We start from the raw sequence: 20,327 nt of genomic DNA on the forward strand, positions 1-20,327 counted from the left end.
GTAGCTTCAAAATGCTGAAGGAAAATAATTCTGTATCATTTAAGAGTGAAGATAGAATCAACACATTTTCATTCAAAGACAGAATTCACTGTATCCATGATCTTTGCTGAAAGAACTCTGACATGTTTCAGAAACAAGGAAATTAAATCCAGAAGACGCAGGTCCAAGAAGCAATAGTGAGCAAAAAACCTGGCAAACATGGGTCTCTAAAAAAGCACTGCCAGTATAAAAATAACAACTAATATGGAGGGTATAAAATAAGAGAAAATGTTAACAACAACACGTTAAGAGATAAAGGGGAATGATTAGTATTCAAGAGTGCTCGGGTCCCTGTATTATTCGGGAGGAGGGCAGAAATGATTAGCCTATACTTTCAAGACAAGCAGGTATGCTACATGTTTCACTAAAAGGAAAAGAATATATAACTTATAAACCTGTAGCAGGGAAAAGGAAATAAAAAAAGCAAAAAAGTCCACTAGATTGGTAAATAAAAAGCACACAGTAATGTGGTAGAAATAAACCTATCAGCTATCAAAACAAAGGCAAACTAACCATACTTCCTGGTTAAAAGAGTCTTAGAATAAAATTTTTAAAAATCCAGATATATGCTCTTTTGTGCAAAATGCACACCAAAATCCAAAATAGTTGGAGTAAATTGATGAGAAAGATATACAAGGCAACAAGTAACCAAAGTACTATATATCTATACCTATCTTTCTATTTCTATATAGCCTTTCATATTACATATAATTTTAATAGTATAATTAATTCAAAGCTATAGTTTTAATTACTATAGCTTTATTATATATATATAACTTATTATACCAGGAACAGAAAAAAAATATTGATGATCCATAAAATATAGAAAAAGTCCACTAATATAAAAAGTCATGACATACAGAGAAAGATGATCTATTTTGTAAATTGGCTGTCCATATGGCAAAGAATAAAATTAGATTCCTACTTCAAGCTATATATTTAAAGAATAATGAGAATATTTATGGGGGTAGTCAAGTAAACTGGACACAAAAAGTATAAATCATAAAGGAAAAAGACTGATAAATGTAACTATACACATTTAAAACATTTTTTTTTTAATTTATTTTTCCCCCAAAGCCCCAGTAGATAGTTGTATGTCATAGTTGCACATCCTTCTAGCTGCTATATGCAGGACACGGCTTCAGCGTGGCCTGAGAAGCGGTGCATTGGTGCGCGCCTGGGATCCCAACCGGGATCCGAACCCCGGCCGCCAGCATCGGAGTGCGTGCACTTAACCGCTAAGCCACGGGGCCGGCCCAAACTATACACATTTAAATTTAAGTCTCTGTAAAAGAAACTATCATAAAGTGAAAAGACAAGCCAGTCTAGAAAATATTTGCAATCACAATAAATATCAACAAAGAATTACCATGAAAAATGCAAATAACTTCAAAGAAAAACTGGTGATTTACAAGTAAGGAAACCCAGATGACTAATCAATACATTAAAAGATGCCCAAATTTACTAGTAAGCAGCGAAACACAAAGTAAAACAATGGTGAGATAATTCATGCTCTTTAAATTGGCAAAAATTAACTGTAATGTCTCAAAAAATAAATTTTAGGGAGTATGTAGGGAAACACACTATACACTGGTGAGAGTGAAAACAGGTATAACCATTTGAAGAACTGGTAATCCCAGTGAGGTTGAAGATGGAGACATCACACAACCCAATGGTTCAACTTCTAGGTATCTACCCTGGACAAATGTATGTGCATGAGGAAACATGTACATGGAAATCCACTGTATACTGTACGAAATAGGGAAAAGAGAGAAAAACTGTCAAGTAGGGGAATGAATAGACTATGGTTCATCATACAACATGAAAATTATACACAGCATATTAAGATGCTGGTTATCTCTTTTGTTTTATTAATTTGGCCTAATAAATGTTAAAAACGAAATCTGGTCGTCTAAATACCATGATTAAAAATGGTGTTTTAAAATGCTCATATAGAAAACATAGCATACCTATTTCATCTATAAAGATGATGGAAGGCTGTAGCTTTATGGCAAGGGAGAAAACAGCAGCAGCCAATTTCTGAGATTCTCCATACCACTTATCTGTCAGTGTCGAAGGCTGAAGGTTAATAAATCGACAGCCTGCTTCTTTAGCTGTGGCCTTGGCAATCAACGTTTTACCACAGCCTGGAGGCCCATAGAGAAGAACACCTGCAAGTTAACATGTTATTTTATTATTTCCTTTAAGAGAATGAGATATTTGCTTCAGTTTACGTGATAATCAACATCATAATTCTGCCCACACTAAAATTTTTCCCAATATTCACTTTTGTTTTTATTAATCGTTTTTTATAGCAGAAAAGGAAGGCACCATATTCTAAGTTCAGTGTCAGTGATGATATGTATTTGGGATTACAGCACCCTTGTGCCTCCTCCCTTCATCAAAAGGTCCAGTTTAGGATACTAAAGACAATCATCTTGACATCCAAACTCATACTACTCAGTCAATGATTGACAAAAGCATCTAACACCCTCCACCGTCACAAGCCAATGGAGCACTATAGCACACTGACAATAGCACAGAGAAAACTGACAACTTCAAAACAATCTAGCAAACACTGTTTTGCTGTCACTCAGAGACTTAAGTTTTAAGGTAATCAATATATAAGGGATCTAAACAAGTCGGAGTCTTAAGCATTATGGGAATCACCACCAACTGTTTTTCAACTAAAATGAGGTATCTTTTTCTAAGTTAATATAATACTAAAGTTATGGCCCTGTCTATAAATCATCTACAGATAGGCCTGACAAAAATTGTAATCTGTAGATTTCTTTAAATATTTTCTTAATTCAGAGCTTCTCAACTTTTCTCATGTTAATAGCACTTAAAGAATGACAATATCTATAGGCAGCATACTGGGTAAAACAGATAGGATTTGGAGGTATTCAAAATATTCTTATTATGTAATATAAATAAAATACAAAATATGAGGGAAGAAAAATACACCCATGTGTTGCTTAATGACGGGACACATTCTGAGAAATGTGTTGTCAGGCAATTTTGTCAGGCAATTTTGTCACTGTATGAACATCACAGAATATATTTACACAAACCTAGATGGTATAGCCTACTACACACCTAGGCTATATATACTAATCTTATGGGACCACTGCCGTATATGCAGTCCATCACTGACCAAAACATCATTATGCAGTACATACTGTAAATATTTTATATAAAATTTCCCTCACAAAAATTTTCATTTTTTTAAAAAGTGAGAACCTTGAGCTTGATTCCATAAACCTAATAAATTTTTTTCACATCAAGCACTTCAAAATAATGTTCAAACTTTTCCTTAAGCACATACATTTTTCTAGCGGTCTTAATTATTCTTAAGATTCAAAACTAACCCAAGTTTAACCATTTTAAACTAAACTTTTCTAAAGCTGATTTTAAAATTTAAATCCATAAGCTTTGCCAGTAAATGTCAATATTTTCAGGCAGTCTTTGCAATTTTTAATTAAGTTCATGTAAGTGCTAAAAATTTAGTTAAGTCAGTTATAATTTAAACCTTCTACTGACCCTTTTCTTTTGGATTGCTCATGTGAACAATATAAAACAGTAGTTTAACGGCATTTAATTCAAATAAAGCTGAAAACATATGGGATGACTGTAGAAGCTTAGAATTAATTATTACATTTATCACTCTGAGCATATAATTTAACATGGAATGCAGATCTACTAGCAAACTTTTATATACAAATGACTTGAATCTCAGGAGTTTTAGAACTAGTGATGTAAAAGTCTTCATATTTTGTTGGCTTTGCAGTTATATCATCACTTCATAAACTTATGCAGTACTTTTACAATGTCATGTTTGTTTCAAAGTATTCATTTATTACTTTGAATATTTTATTCCTAATAGTTTAGTTTGGTACTTCTTACCAGAATTAAGTTTTTCCAATATTACTTTTCAGGGATCATAATTAGTGTTATTAATTGAGCAGTTATTTACTAATGTCTAAAGATTCAACATGCAATGAAAGCCTTTGGATTTCACAATGTTCTGGAGGACAGAGCTGTGATAACATGCATATGAAGAGCAGTCACAGTTCATTTCTTGACCCAGGTGGTAGTTCCATTAGTGTCAGCTTTATAATTATTCATTCAACTGTTTTATCCCCATTTCTCCCCATGTTAAGTTTCACTAAGATCCATGTTGTCTCATTTGACGTGTTATCAGTGGGTCTAGCAATGTTATTTGAAAGCGGCACCTTTTCGATATCCTTTGTTGAAGTGAACTCCACAGTGTTAATACTTATGAAGGGTGGTGAATGAGTGGTTCTGCAAATGAATGTGGGGCATTTGGCTTTAATGATTAGTTTTGCAATCTTTTAACTAGTTTTTTGAGCTTAGTCTGATACTTTTATAACCATTTTCAACAAAATAAAAACGGTATTTAGCTTGTGCTTTGTAAAGGCTTAAAAATTCAAAGCCCTTTTTAAGATGAATGTTTTTGATAGGGGCTTTACTTCATAAGTACTGCAGGCACATAAAAGATTTAAGATAAAGGTATCAGGACAAACAGATCCAAATTAGAGATAATCCTCATTAGTGACAAATATATTACCTTATTAATGACCAATTTTTCTTTCTTTCTTTTTTAGACTAGTTTATTGACTTTCAAGCTTTAATAAAAATTTTGTCCAAATGATGGAAAAATAAATATCTGTAAAAATTAAATCTATTTAAATATAAAGCACTCAAGAGGGGGGAAATGTAGGACTTCATGGCCTGAGAAAATCAATTTTTCAAAATATATTTTTCTTAGGTTATCTACATTTTTAAGAATGCACCAAAACATGGAATATGACGAAATTCACATAAAACTTATGTGCCAAAATGATTACCGAATTCAGAGTTTATAGAGGGAGCCATATAGTATTCAAATGGAATTTTTAACTCTTTTAAATGTTTGGGGAAAAAAGGGTTCCTTTTTTTTATACAACCATCAATATTTTATGGCATGTTCTTATAACCAATTAGCGGCATAATAGCTCCAAATTTATATCCTATGTGATCTTACTAGTTAAGTATGATCTCACATGCTGCATGGATAGTACATAACAAGTCATTCTCTAATCTTCTTTTTGTCATCTCTGAGGCAGTAATCTCTTTCAGCTTAGACAGCAATGAACTGTCCAGGGATAATATAAAACTGAAGTAAAGCAATGACTCTAACCCAGGTAACCTATTTCCAGTCCAAAAACGGAACAACTATGTTATTATGCAACTGATTTTATACTCTGCTTCTATACACTAATATCCAATTAATGCTGAAGGTCAAAATGATTTTTCAAACTTTTGTTCTTGGTAAAAAATTTTCCAAAAATGCAAAGCTGAAAAAGCTCAAATAGTAATAATCAGGAGATACTCATGTAACTTAAATTTAAAATACACATAGGAACCACCTCCAGTTTTGGATAATGCTTTCAAATAAGCAGATTTAGACATAACAGGTATCCTCTCATAATTCTGTATCTGCTATGCTAATCAGGGCTTTAAACCAAGTCCAACTGATGGGGTCACTCAATTACCTGGACTAAGACATTGCTGATGAGAAAACGAGCTTTCCCTAAAAGTATATAAAAAACATTTTACTTTCCTAAATTCACTAACATTGTGAAATCCAGTCATGAAATTCACAAAAGTTTTTTTTTGTTCAGACTACAAATAACCTGGAAGAGAACAGTAAAGAACTTAACTAAATAATCCAACTTTCACCTTGCTCTTTTGATCTGGGCTCAGATAAATTGAAATTTTCTTTGGGGGGGAAAAAAAATCAAAATAAACTAAATGCTTTTTGTTAGAAAGAAAAACCCACTTTGTTGTTTCAGAAAATAAAAAGAAATACATAATAAACAGTTTTGTTGTTTTAATTAATAAAAAGAACATGTCATTTTTGGCAATAATTGTCATCCTCTATCAGAAACAAAAATCATCTACTTTATAAAAATGCACAGGTATTGGCTTCAATTACCTTTGAAATATGAATTAATGCACTGATGACACTGCTGCAAAACTAGTAAGATTATAAGCAACCACAACTTATATATAGAACTATTCTGATACTTCCAAAAATCTAAAAATTTATTTCCACCAGATGGAAATAAATAAGCTACCCTACAGCATTTGTATCTGAAAGCCACGGTAACACCTGTATTTATTTGTCAATTATCATGTAAGCTCCATCTGAATCACCTTTAACAAGCCTTAAATATAATTAATATTTGAATGAACAAGAATAAAAGTATTATATTTAAGGATGCAGTCATAAGCACTCTCAATTCTTGTGTTCTAAGGCTTTCAAAGTGATTACAATCCAGGAATAGGAAGTTTCCCTTAAAAATAAGTAGTATTTAATTTCTAGTTCATTTGTAGTTCAATATTTCCTGCAAAAAAATCACTGCAATCTAAAAATAGTTAAGATTACTAAGAGGAAAAAAAATGACTAGAATTGTCAAACAACAAAAAGAAGTCTTATCTTGAAAACAAAAACCCCATATTGTGACTTTGGATTTTTCTTTTAACCTTGATTTCCCAAATTTCATTTAGTTGGAAGTAATAAAAACGAGTTTGAAATAAAAGGATTATTTTGACATGTAACTACAGGGAAAAAAATTTATCTAAATTTGAGAAGCTAAAGAATGAGCAATTATTTTAAAACTATTATTTATAAAACAGTTCACTGGATCTCAGCATTCTCTTGAAAATCAAGTTTCAAAAACATCAAATTCTATAATGGCAGAAAGTTTCAATGTTTTCTAGATTTTTAATGCGTTAGCAAATATAAACTTTTACCATACCTTTTGGAGGCTGCAAAAGCCTGGAATTTTCAAACAAATGCTTTTTTTTGATAGGTAAGATGACTGTGTCTTTCAGATCTGTAATGACATCATCTAAACCTGCTATATCACTCCAAGTAACCTGGAAAAAGAAAGGTCAACACAAATTTTACAACTAACGTATACTCACTGAAGTAAAAAAATCCCCCAAATGGCAAACCTTAATCAGATAATTATACATAATGAAAGATTAAAATGATATAATAACGTGAGTAAAGACTTTTCATAGCAATAAGGAAATTATTAAACTGTTATGAAACTGCAAAAAGGAATTTAATAGTCAACAACCTACTATTAAAAAAAAAAAAGTACTAGGCCCAGCACTCAAAATTCTGCAGGATTTAATAAGCTAAAGTCACTCCATTTAAGAGGGGGAAATACTCAGCCAAGAATACTGAGAACCAGCTACACAGATAATTCAGCGCTGGCTGATGGGGAAGAACTCACCAGGAGTGTGCCTAATTCATATACGATGCTGTCAAATAAAATAGTAACGAATTTTAGAAATAATGTCCATACACATCAAACTAGACTTCTGAATTTTATTAATCAAAAGTAAAACTGTGCCAAAACTTATGTCTTAACAAACAGTAAATAGGAGATACTACATGCTTTCAAAATAGACACAGCTTGTGTATTTTAAAGCCTTGTGACTCAAGTTAAAAAAGTTTTTTTTGGAAATAAACTAACTGAAAAAGACCTAAAAAAAAATCCTCAACAATCTAGCTCTAATCTGGTAGAGTAAAATGGCTGGAGGTGGGGCCAGTCAGAAGTAATATTTACAACAGATTTACTTTCTTTACCACTTAAAAAAAAAAAAGTGAAAAATCACAGCCAAATCTGAAAAAAATCATCACCTACTTTCACTGTAGCTATGACAAAAAACTGAGTGTTAGTACAGGCTTACTCAGGCATGAATATAGGTAGGGCCTCAAGAAAGCACCATTGTAAATTTATAAATCAAATTCAAATGGAGGATTAATTCTGGGAGGCATGTATGTCTCTGTGTACACAGATGTTAACAGACATTGCAGATTTTTATTTTCTAGATGTGGAGATATGGATATCATATTTTACTCTCTTCACTTATTTATACCTGTTGTTACAAAATATTCATATAGGATTTTAGAGTTTATAAATTACATTTCTCTGATCCTCAAAATAATCCTTTGAAGTAAGTACAGCAGGTATTACATTGTCCCTGGATTATACAGGAGGGAATTAGACTCAGAGAAAATAACTTGCATGAATGGAAAAACTGGGATTCAGAATCTGGTGGTGTTTACCATACCTTAATATAAAAATCTAGATTTAAACTCCAAGTCAAATATCCACATGACTTAAAAGAGTACATTTTATATGCCACAAAGGTAAATATCTAAAAGTATAAGATTAACTAAACAAATGTGCACAGAAAAAGCAAACATAGCAGGCCTGAGACTATATTATTCTTAGAAAGACCTGCTTACAAGGCTGGCCCTTGGCTGGAGTATGGGAACTTCAATTTTGGGAGAGTTCTCACCAGTCCCTTATAAAAACAGCTCACTGTGCCTAAACTGTGCAAACAATATGGTTTATGATGGATACCTGTTTTCCTCCTGGGAGTCTAGAATTTTGGTAGATGTTAGGAAGACAGAGTCTACAGGACCAGTCCCAATTAAAACCCTGGGCATTAAGTCTCTAACAAGTTTCCCTGATGGACAGCATTTTACACATGTTCCCACAACTCATTGCTGGAGGAATTAAGTGCATCCTGTGTGACTTTGCTAGAAGACTCTAGGAAGCTTGTATGTGATTTCCTCCAGACTTCATCTCATGTCCCTCCTCCTTTGCTGATTTTGCCTTGTATCCTTTTGCTGTAATAAATCATATTTGTGAGTACGACTATGCTGAATCCTGTGACTGTTCCTAGAGAATCATCACACCTGCTCGCGGTCTTCAGGACTCTTGACACAAAATGCTAGATAAAAAAAATCTTAAGATTAAAGATACATACATGCATGTTAAGAGGATCTACTAGATGAGCAGCAATACTCATTTCATATTCTGAAAGTTTCACATTTTTCACACCAATTTGCTTCATCAATTTTTCTGCCTAGAAAGAAAAAAAAGCAACCTCTTTTAGTTTGATATTTAGATACTAGGCCTTCAAAACAGGTATCTGTGAAGTCTAAAGAGGAACGGACATACAGAATTATCCAGGGATATTCTAGGCTCCTTGATCTTACCCTTCCCAATTGTAAGACTTTCTTAGGTAAAGAAAAGATTTGAGGGTCTAGTCCACAGAAACCAGGGCAATCAGCTCTTGCGAAATGAGAAAATAGGGTACATGATTGTAGAGATATATATAGGGCCTCGAATTGCTCCAGTGAGACTCTAGGGTCCAACCTGAGTCCTCTTTCCTAGCAGGATCATCATGACAGGTGCAGGTGAAACTTCAAGATGAAAGACTGAGGAGTTAAGGATATCAAGAAATGGACAACTGGAGTTTCCTTCCTTAAATTAACAAAGTATCTGAAAACAGGTGCCTAACTTTCTTCAAATTACCAGGTATCTACAACGAGTGTCCATATCTATCTAATTTCAAATTGTTCTGAGATGCTGTCCTTTTTATTTAAAGTCAATTCCTGGGGCTAGACAACCAGAGATAACAAAAATAATTCTGAATTAAAAGTATACTTGCATATACTTTTAGAGCAGGGCAAAACTATCCTTAAACCTATGAGCTCCAGCAATGCAACAAAGCTTTTGATTAAAATAAAAATAATGATAATAATGGGGCTGGCCCTGTGGCGTAGTGGTTAAGCGCACGCGCTCTGCTGCTGGCGGCCTGAGTTCAGATCCTGGGCGCGCACTAAAGCACCACTTGTCAGGCCATGCTGTGGCGGCATCCCACATAAAGTGGAGGAAGATCAGCATGGATGTTAGCTCAGGGCCAGTCTTCCTCAGCAAAAAGAGGAGGATTGGCACGGATGTTAGCTCAGGGCTGATCTTCCTCACAAAAGAAAAAAAAAAGAATGATAATAATGATAAACATTCACCGAGTATGCCAAATATTATGCCAAAATCCTGTAAATGAATCAACTCATTGAATCCTCAAAGTGATCCTGTGAAGTAGATACAATTCTTCCCCATTACAGAAAAAGACACTGAAGCTCAGCTCAGATTAAGTAATTTGCCTTAGGTTAAAAGTTAGCAAATGGAAGAGGCAACATACGAATCCAGGCAGCCCAACTCTAGAGCCCATACTCTAACCACTAAACAGATTACCTTGGTTTCCTCAATTATAAGATGGGAGTTTGTGACCACTAAACAGTCTTTAAAAATCTATAGATAACATATCCAAATTTCAATTAAGTGAACATTTTGAGAAATGACAGTGTTCTGGTAAATCATATTTACCTAAATTTTTGTTGTTACATTTTCCTAAAATACTTTTGATTATATAAGATCTTGCTGTGTGCCAGGGGTATCGCTGCTCTGAAACAAAATTTACATCACACAGCATTATAGTTATAGATTGGTTAGAGGATTAGGATAAATGTGTGTTGATCATATCCCAGTAATATAGCAGTTTTTTAAAAGTGCTATGAACCACATCATTTTTCCTAGTTACCCCCCCGTAAAATTACCCAATCAATGGATAAAGTAGCCTTTTCTAGTTTCTTTTATCCCTTTCTTGTAAACATCTTCTCTTTCACTGACTTTAATATGTGTCAGCTATGAAAGGTATCCTATTTTAGTATCTATAATAACATTAAATTTACTCTTCTTTTTCATTATGCTTCTCTAAATGTGAAGCCATCCCACATGTGTTCTTTTTAGGCCATGCTCTGAAACAGTGGTTCTCAACCAGGGGTGATTTTGCTTCCCAGGGGACATGTGGCAATGTCTGCAAATACTTTTGGTTGTCACAACTTGGGTGGTGGGGAGGCTGCTACTGGTATCTCGTCAGCAGAGACAGGGATGCTGCTAAACGTTCTAGAAGGCACAGGATAGCCTGCCCCCTACCGTCCCCACTCCCAAATTATCTGGCCCAAAGTAAACAGTTTGGAGTTGAGAAATCCTGCTTTATTCTCCATTAACTAGTTGCCCTTAAAATTTCAGGCCACAATGGCCTCCTGCTTTAAATAATAACAATCTTTATTTATACCTGGGATTTCCTAAATAAAAATTATCGGGGCTGTCCCAGTGGCAGAGCGGTTAAGTGCATGCGTTACGCTTCAACGGCCCACAGTTCACTGGTTCGGATCCTGGGCATGGACCTACTCACCGCTCATCAAGCACTGCTGAGGCGGTGTCTCACATAGAACTAGAAGGACCTACAATTAGGATATACAACTATGTACTGGGGCTTTGGGGAGAAAAAAAAAGAAAAAGAGGAGGATTGGCAACAGACGTTAGCTCAGGGCCAATTTTCCTCAAAAAAAAAAAAAGATATATATATATCAACTATGCTGTTTACTTTATAGAGACAGAAAACACTATAGTCAAGTTTACTTAGAATCGATTTCCCCACAACAGCAGTCCCATTTAACAATGTCTTTAGGTTGCATTAACACCACTGACAGAAAAGAAATGAACATCTATTGAGCACCTGCCACATGCCTGGCACTGTGCTGGGTAGTTTATAGTTAACCCTTAAAACCATCCTAAGAAGTAGTTATTATTCTTCTCATTTTTCAGATGAGGAACTCAAGGGTCAGAGAAGTTAAAAGAACTTCCAAGATTACATAGCTAGGAATTGGCATTACCTGAGCTTACCAAGACTACAGCATAATGATAGGACAAAAAATAGGAAGACATTAAGTTAAATAACTAAATTCACAGTATATGACCTTCATACATATGAAGAATTCTCAGTAGTAAATCTTTCCTGGCCTTTGAGAACTAAACTACAATCTCAGGAATATTATATAGTCTAATTAATAGGCTAAACAAAATATTGTATTTAAAAATGCCCAGTACAGGTCAAGCATTAAGTTATTTATCCCGTACTTGAAGCTCCTCGAGTACACCTAGATATTCCCTGTTTTTCTACATCCCAATTAAGCCAACCCACCTTTCCATCACAGACATACCTATCAAAACTCTTCTATTACATCTAAATATGATCCAAGCATCAGCATGTGCCCAGAAAATCCCTGTCCCTGTAAAACACTCTGCTGAAACCATCCTCTCTCTCATTACCAATTAAATGTCCCACATTTCACCAGGCTGGAAGTTTTCCTGGCTTCAGGCTAGAAATTATTTATAAATATCCTGTTTAATCTAAACATAAGACTACTTCTAGGTTACTGTTGCTGATTTGAATACACCTGTCATCCTTAACCTTTCATCTCAAAACTGCACTGCTTTAAAACTCACACGAAGCTCACTGATTATCTGTTAACCTCAAACCTAAGCTTTTATATTCAGTGCTCTTCCTTTGTGACCACAGAAGTCATACTTTCCTCCTTTCCCACATTCACACCTGTTCTTTGCCCTCAGTGTGTACTCTAATTCCTTAATTCCTTTCTATACTCCAACTAAATTATCCCCCATCTGGCAATATTTGACTTCCTAAATGGCCTGGATGATGGGTCATTATTTCAACAATGTCTTCTGTAGAACTTTAGAACTCCTTACACTTCTTGTTAAACCAGTAAGCCCTATCCTCTATGCTGGTTCAGCACTACCATTCACATCTACCACTAAGTTGCTGAGAAATGCTCGAAAAGTTAATAAAAACAAAACAATTGAGTTCCCAATAAGCTCATGCTTTCTTCAACTACGTCCTAATGTTCCATAATCCACGGTGATTTATCTCATTAAACACTGATCACATATTTACCTCAGCAGGCCCCAAACGTCCTCCACTCCCATTGGCATTTAGTTATAATCTCTCCCCTTCATTGATAATAAACAATGAACCCTATTTTAAAAAGTTCCTGTAACTACTGATGTCAACCCCTCCTGGTTCCTCTGGGACCTACCTCCATCCTCTTTGGCAGCAACTCTCCACCTCCTCCTTCTCTGCTAGTCTTTTCCCTTTTCTTCTTTACCTTTCCCCTAGCAAACTCTGGAATGGCCATGTTCTTTTACTCCAAATCACACTGGCGATCCCCAATGAATGGAAATAGCTATCTCCAAGATTAATGATTTCACTAAACTCACTGATGGCTTTCCTCGATCACATACCTCATGACCTCCTTTTCTCCGGAATCATTCTATAATACAACATTTACAACCAAATCTCTTTTGCAACCTTCTTTTCCTTTGGTTTTGGTGACTTTACACAAGTGATTTTTCCAGATAATCAGAGAGAATTTGAGGAGGGGCTTTTTAAATTATATTCAACATCCCACCAACTTCCCCAAATTCTGATATTTCAGATGTATGCCTTCCAGATGAAAATCACCGATACAGTGAACCACTATTACAGTCTGCAGTGTTTTGTATACTTCACGTGTGTTGGGGTGGTAAAGACTGGTACCAATACCTTACATTATTCTGGTTATATTCCTACTCCTCCGGCCATTTTTTTACGTGCTTTTATTAAAATTGGGTAGATAAAAAGGATATCTTTAAAATATACAGATGTGGTATAAAGAACCATAGAGGAGGTGCTCAATAAATACTTGTAATATGAATAAATTTAAGTCTTTAATCCATGGAAGAGATTATTGTGTATGGTATCAAGTAGAAACCAAATTTTATTCCCTCCCATTTAGAACCAATTGTCTAAGTATCATCTATTGAAAAGTCCATCCTTTCTCCAATAATCTACAAGGCAAAGTCAGTTCTGCCATACATCAAGTTTCCATATTATGTGTAGGTCTGTTTCTGAACTCTATTCTGCTAAATTTGCCAATCCATCCCCATGCCAATAGTACACTGCTTTAATAACTGTAGCTTTATCATAAGTCTTGATATAAATTAAGGCAAATCCTGTCTCCCCCAATACACACACGTCTTGTTTTTCAGGAGTGTCTAGCCTATTCATAAACTCGTATTCTTCCATATAAATTTTAGAAAAAAATACAACAAACAAAAAAAAGCTTGCTGGTATTTTTTTTTTTTTCCCCTGAAGAAGATTGTCCGAGCTAACATTTGTGCCCATCTTCCTCTATTTTGTATGTGGGTCGCCGCCATAGCATGGCCGCTGAGGAGTGGTACAGGTCTGTGCCCGGGGAGTGAACCTAGGCTACCAAAGCGGAGTGCATGGAACTTAACCACTATGCCACAGAGTCGGCCCCAATAGCATCTTTTTAAAATTGCATTTTCTAACTGTGGTGGGTATAGAGAAATACAGTTGATTTTTATATATTGATTTTGTATTCAGCAGCGCTTAAACTCTTATTAACCCTGATAGTTTATCTGTAGACTTTCTTATAGATGATCTATGTAGATTATCACATTATCTATGAACAATGACTGTTTAGTTTCTTCTTTTCCAATCCTTCTACCTCTTAGCTTTTTTCTTGACGTATGCATTGGCTAATAATCCATAAAATGTTAAAAGAAGCAATGACAACAGGCTCCTCTGACTTGCTCCTAATCATAAATGAAATGTTTCAATTTTTTACCATGAAGTATGTTTCCTGTAGTAAATTCATTTTATCAGGTTAAAGATATTATCTTCTACCCCTATTTTACTAAGAGCTCTTATAAAAATCAAGAATGAATGTTTAATTTTAACAAAGATTTTTTCTACATTTGTTGAGATAATTACAGTTTTGTCCTTTAACCTGTTAATATAGAACATTATATTGATTTTTTTTTCCCCTCAAATGAAGCCGACCTTTAATTCCTGGGATAAATCTAACCAGTCATAATATATTATTTTTTTGTACACTGCTGGATTCAGTTTGCTAATATTTTTTTTAAGATTTTTACATTCATTTACACATGAGATAAGTTACAGCCCATTATAAATTTTGGAATCGTTGTTATGTTACCCTCATAAAATGGTTTGGTGAGTGTTCCCTCTTTCTCTACACTCTGAAGGAGTTTGTATAAAATTGTTATTAATTTGTTCCTTAAATGTTGCTAGAATTTGCCAGTAAAATTCTATGGGCCTAAAATTTTCTTTATGGAAATATATTTCCAATATTAATTTATTTCATAGTTATGGGACTAATTATTCATGTATTCTAATTCTTATATCAGTTACAGTAATTCATATTTTTCTAAGAGTTTGTCCATATCATCTAGGTTTTCAAATTTATTGACACAGTTATTAACTGTCCTTATTTTTAATGTCTTCTTTATCATTCCTGGTAATATTTATTGGTAGCTTCATTTTTTTCTTGATTGGTTTTACAAAAGTGTCAATTTTATTAGCCTTTTCAAATAACCAACTTTTGGTTTTACTGATTTTCTCTATTGTGTACTCATTCTCTATATTTCTATTCTCTATTGTATATTGTTTTCTATTAATTTATCTTATCTTTATTATTTCTATTCTTTCATTATCTATGGGTTTATTATTAAAAATCTTTCGTCCAGCTTAAGTTGGATATTTACTTTATTAATTTTCTACCTTCTTTTCTAATATAAATACTTGAGGCTATAAATTTCTCTCAAAATACTACCTAATATTTTAACTCAATCATAAATATTTTCTAATTTATATTATTTTTTTTTACCTAGGAGTTCTTTAGAAATGTTTCCCACTTTCCAAACTTGTTAGATATTTCTAATGATCTTACTGTACTGCACTGTAGCCAGGGAATGTAATAAGTATGTTATCAGTGCTGTGAAACTTGAGATTTTGCTTTATATCTAGCATTTGATTCAATTTCACAAATCTTACATGTGTGCTTGAGATATGTACTCTGCATTTGTTTTGGGTACAATATACTGTACATGGCCACTAGATACAGTTTGTTATGTGTTTAAATCTTCCACATCCTTACCGATTTGTAAGAAATGTTTCATCTATCAATTATTGAAAGAAATGTTAAAAACCTCCTACCATGATGATGGATATGTTATTTCTCTCTGTAGTTCTATCAATTTTTTGCTTTATATATTTTTGAGGCTACATTAATAGATGCACATAAATGTTATATTTCTTGGTGAATTAAATCTTTAATCATTCTGTAGTGAACTTCATTTTCTCTAATAATATGTTTGCCTTAAAGTTTACTTTTGTTCAAACAGCTTTCTCTTTGTATTTGTGTTGTATATGCATTTACCATCCTTTTATTTTCAACCTCTCTGTATCTACACTTTATAAATGTCACCTCAACTAGTATGGCTTAAATTTCTCTTTTAAACCATTCTTACATCTTTGTCTTCAGCTGAAATACTTACAAAGGGGTCAAAGATTTACGGAAGTATAGTCTCTGAGACTCTCTATCTTGGATTGGTCCTGTGCTTTGTATCCTAAGCTCCTCTGGGTCATATAAACAGAAGCTCAAACTCAGTAGGTCCAGCAAATTCCCCCAATGTGAAAGCTGGCCATTAAGCTCATCTTACCTTTCTGAATTTTTGCCTTAAGTTTTTAATCTGAATTTCTTACTAGCTCATGAATGCCTTTAAGAAGATTTGAAAAAATATTTTATCTAGATTGTTTAATTGTTTTCAGCAGGAAGGTCATTCCAGGTACCTAATTACCCATACTGACCTATTCATTCTCCACTGGCTTCACATCATCTTCCCATTCCCTAAATGAAGGCTTACTCTTCAGCCTACTATTTATGATGTTTTATAACATCTCCTTTAGAGACCTCATCACTCTCAATATGATCCATCTATCACAGTGACAATTACATAAGAAGCTCTTAACAAACATTTGAATATATAAATCTTGATGGTTGTAGGAGGAAAGTGGAGGAGTGGTTTGGAGAAAACTCCACAAATGATACATATCTACACAGGAATAATGCTGGGGCCTACCCCATCCCAGTGAGACTCACAGCTCAAAATGAGTTTTGAGTCTAACTACATGTGAACATCTGATAAGGAACCTCTAAAGATTGACCTTTTTTCTGAGATTTAGATCCACAATTTCAACTGCTAGATAAACATTTTCCTCTGAATTCCTACCACCAACACAAATTCAATATGCCCAAATCAAATGTCATCTTTCCCATAAACCTGCCCTATCTACCAGTTTCTAAACCCCTATAAAAGACACTACGAGGGGCCAGCCCAGAGGCATAGTGGTTAAGTTTGCGCGCTCCACTTAAGCAGCCCAGGGTTCGCCGGTTTGGATCCCAGGCGCAGATCAACTCACCGCTTGTCAAGCCATGCTGTGGTGGCGTCCCATATAAAGTAGAGGAAGATGGGCATGGATGTTAGCCCAGGGCCAATCTTCCTCAGCAAAAAAGAGGAGGATTGGCAACGGATGTTAGCTCAGGGCTGATCTTCCTCACACACACACACACACACACAAGGCACTGTGAGTCTTTGAGGACTCCTGACAAATCTTGGATTCATCTGTAAGATGTCCTTTTTCTTTTCCCATTTCATCACAAAGTCCTCCAGCACTCATTCTTATCAGTCTATTTCACTCATTCCATTCCTTTTGCTACCCCCTTATTCTAGGTCTTTGCCAGGACTACTGCAGTCTATAAAGAACAGATCTTGGTTCCAGTCTCCCTGACTCCAATTCCTGCTATATACTACTCTAAGGTGAATTATCCTTAAAACACTGCTTTGCATAGCATCCACCCACTCAAAAATCTTTAATGGTTTACCACTCCCTATATAGAAGATCAACTGGCCAATAGCATATTTCAACAGTTGGCCAGGGAAGCAAGGAAGGAAAAGAGGAAGAATAACAGAGAAGCTATAGCCCCTGGCCAAGCAAAAAGCATGCTTCCTTCTCAGTTGATGATGGACATTTCAAATGCTGTGGCATTTATTAGCCTCTATCCACCCAATGAAACATTATAAGGACTGAGTAAGGAAAAAGAAGTTAGCTTTGTTCTTTGACTTTATACTCTGGGTCCTTTATCATTTAGTCCTTTATCTCTCCCTCCAAGTTCTACTAGTTAGTTGCATAAACCCTCTACTCCAACACGACTAGTCTATTTACTGTTCCTTTAACAGGTCTTATTATTCCTACGCCCATTATGACTCTGTTTATGATTTTCTTTCTACTTAAAATTGCCCTTGCCTTTTCTAGAGGCCAAGCTCTTTAATGAAGCCATCCTCAACTGCCTCAATCATTGGTGAATACTTCCTCTAAATGCCACAGTTTCTGTCTATACCACTCTTTAGGCACTTAGGATATGCTACTTACTATCATAATTTATATTATCATGGACAAGTCTTTTCTCCCTACCATGGGCACTATGAGAACACACGTGGTGTCTAATACTTCATGTACCTGATATTTAGAACAATACTATACATATCATTTTCAATAAAGTCTTAATGACAACAATCCACTCAAATATTACTGAAATATCTATATTTGGCTTTCTACATGTCTTCTGCACGTAAGTGTTCCAGAGCTCTTAGAAGCCAAGAAAATAAATGACAAAATTCCCTGTTTAAAAGTCACATCTCTGCTTTTACAAGTTCTGAAAATATGACTTATTAATATTTTGACCTCAGACATGGACTGACTTCCACGATTCAGGTGGGGTAAAAAAGCTGCACTTAGGGTTGACACATGGGTATACTCAAATTAATTAAAAAAAAAACCAAACTGGTCATACTTCCTAGAGAGTTATGAACTGACTAACATGGTGATATAACTAGACCCCGAGTCAACTATTTTACAATAAAATTCAGGGAACAAACTCACGACTCCAAATTGCTTTTCAGATATATACAGTAAGCAGTATTTATGAAACTGTGGTTTTCACTGACTTAAGAGCTGTGCACAGCACTGTAAAGCAGTCATTTATTTACATCTCAGTTTCCCACACTAGCCTACAGCATTTTGAAAGAGCAAAATTTATTCATCTTTCAACTTTGGCACCAAGCATTTGTTATGAACTCAATAAATGTTTACTGAATGCATCAATGTCACAACTCACTGAAGAAATCTAAAAATCCATGAATATGAACATCTTGTCCTCAAACAGCAAGAAAAATTTGAAGGACTCCTATAAGCTTATATTTTTTGAGGAAGAATAAAAACCAAAACAAACATATCATCGTAATAAGGAAATGATCATAACAGGCAGTAGCTGAAAAAATAAAAACTAAAACTTATATTAACAATAACATCCTTTAGCAATTCTTTAATTAGAAATTAGTGTACTTTGCAAGTCTAAGACTGACAGATTGTCAGTATTATCCACATTTCAAACGTCATACAAAGCAAAATGTATACCATTACTAATGATACATTTTTTTGTTTATAGTCTGTTGAAAAATTTTACTTAGATTCCTTCATTTATAAGCTGACAAAAATATTCTAATGAAGATGTTTACAACAAAATACTATAAAGTTTTTATTCTTCATCAATTTTTCTTCTGATAAGATGCTTACATAGTCAAAAAGGATTTGAGAAACAAATACTTCTTTAGGAATAATGAAATTAAATATGACATAAAAATACATTTTCATGTGGGTCTCACAGAACTTCTCATAATTTATAACTCTACTATATCCTTAGTTTTAAAGAAAAATCTTTGCTAGCTGGAAGAAAAATGATCCTCAAACATTTTAATCATACCTGTTTCTGGGCTTCTACTTTTTGCTTTCTGGTTGGATCAATTGCATCTACCATCCATTTGATTGTAAAGTATGTTACTGCACCAAATATTGTCAAACGAAAAATTAAACCAACAACTTCATTCCGACTCAAGGGACGAGAAAAGGCTTCAGCATGCACCATCTTGATGGTTAACCTTAAAAAAACAAACAGAAATGTCACTAGGTAATAACTAGATTCATTAAAACTGAGAGACTGATAAGTAGCTTAAACTAAGCAAGAAAAACTAACTTCTAATAAAATTCAACATGACCTACCTTAAAAAATTTTAAGAAGAAATAGATTTTTAAATGTTAAGTAAACAAACACTTCTTAAGCTTCCCTTGGGAACTGAAGAAACAGATCAGAAACTGTTTATTTATTAGAATTTTTAATGAACTTTCCTAAAAGCTCATGTAATTTAAGTAAAGAATAATTCTATTTGAAAAATGCAGTAAACATCTTAAGGTATTTACTCTTTTAAACAGTTTTTAAGTAACTATTTCAGAGAATCTAGAAAAATAATGACAATAACAATAATCCAACTGAAGAAAGGCAGCCCAACAATGAAATACTCAGTATAATGTGATGGTAAGAATTTCTTCCATTACGTGTAATGTATACCAGGTAATTTTTGAGTGAAATTCAAACTGTGAACTGAACTGCTTTTTCCTCATACTTACTTTTAAAGGTTTTCAAGCCCTGCTTAAATTTTAATATTCCATTCTCTCAATTAACAAGTGGCATTAAATTTTTTTTTACAACATGCTATCATTTC

The 20,327-nt window shown here is 34.2% G+C and overlaps 1 protein-coding gene across 2 annotated transcripts in view; it reads right to left on the bottom strand.

Annotated features, from left to right (window-relative positions):
- The window catches only part of ATAD1 (ATPase family AAA domain containing 1), a 51,223-nt gene that overhangs the window by 27,627 nt on the left and 3,269 nt on the right, over positions 1–20,327 (bottom strand). For both annotated transcript variants that reach the window (XM_058543459.1, XM_058543460.1), the window contains exons 2-5: positions 19,532–19,706; positions 8,902–9,000; positions 6,867–6,987; positions 2,010–2,210 (exon numbers count right to left, since the gene is read on the bottom strand). In XM_058543459.1, the coding sequence (XP_058399442.1) occupies positions 2,010–2,210; positions 6,867–6,987; positions 8,902–9,000; positions 19,532–19,693 (583 nt within the window). In that variant the 5' untranslated portion in view covers positions 19,694–19,706. The remainder of the gene's footprint in view (positions 1–2,009; positions 2,211–6,866; positions 6,988–8,901; positions 9,001–19,531; positions 19,707–20,327) is intronic.

Source organism: Diceros bicornis, chromosome 6, assembly GCF_020826845.1.
Source record: "Diceros bicornis minor isolate mBicDic1 chromosome 6, mDicBic1.mat.cur, whole genome shotgun sequence".
NCBI classification, from domain to species: Eukaryota; Metazoa; Chordata; class Mammalia; order Perissodactyla; family Rhinocerotidae; genus Diceros; species Diceros bicornis.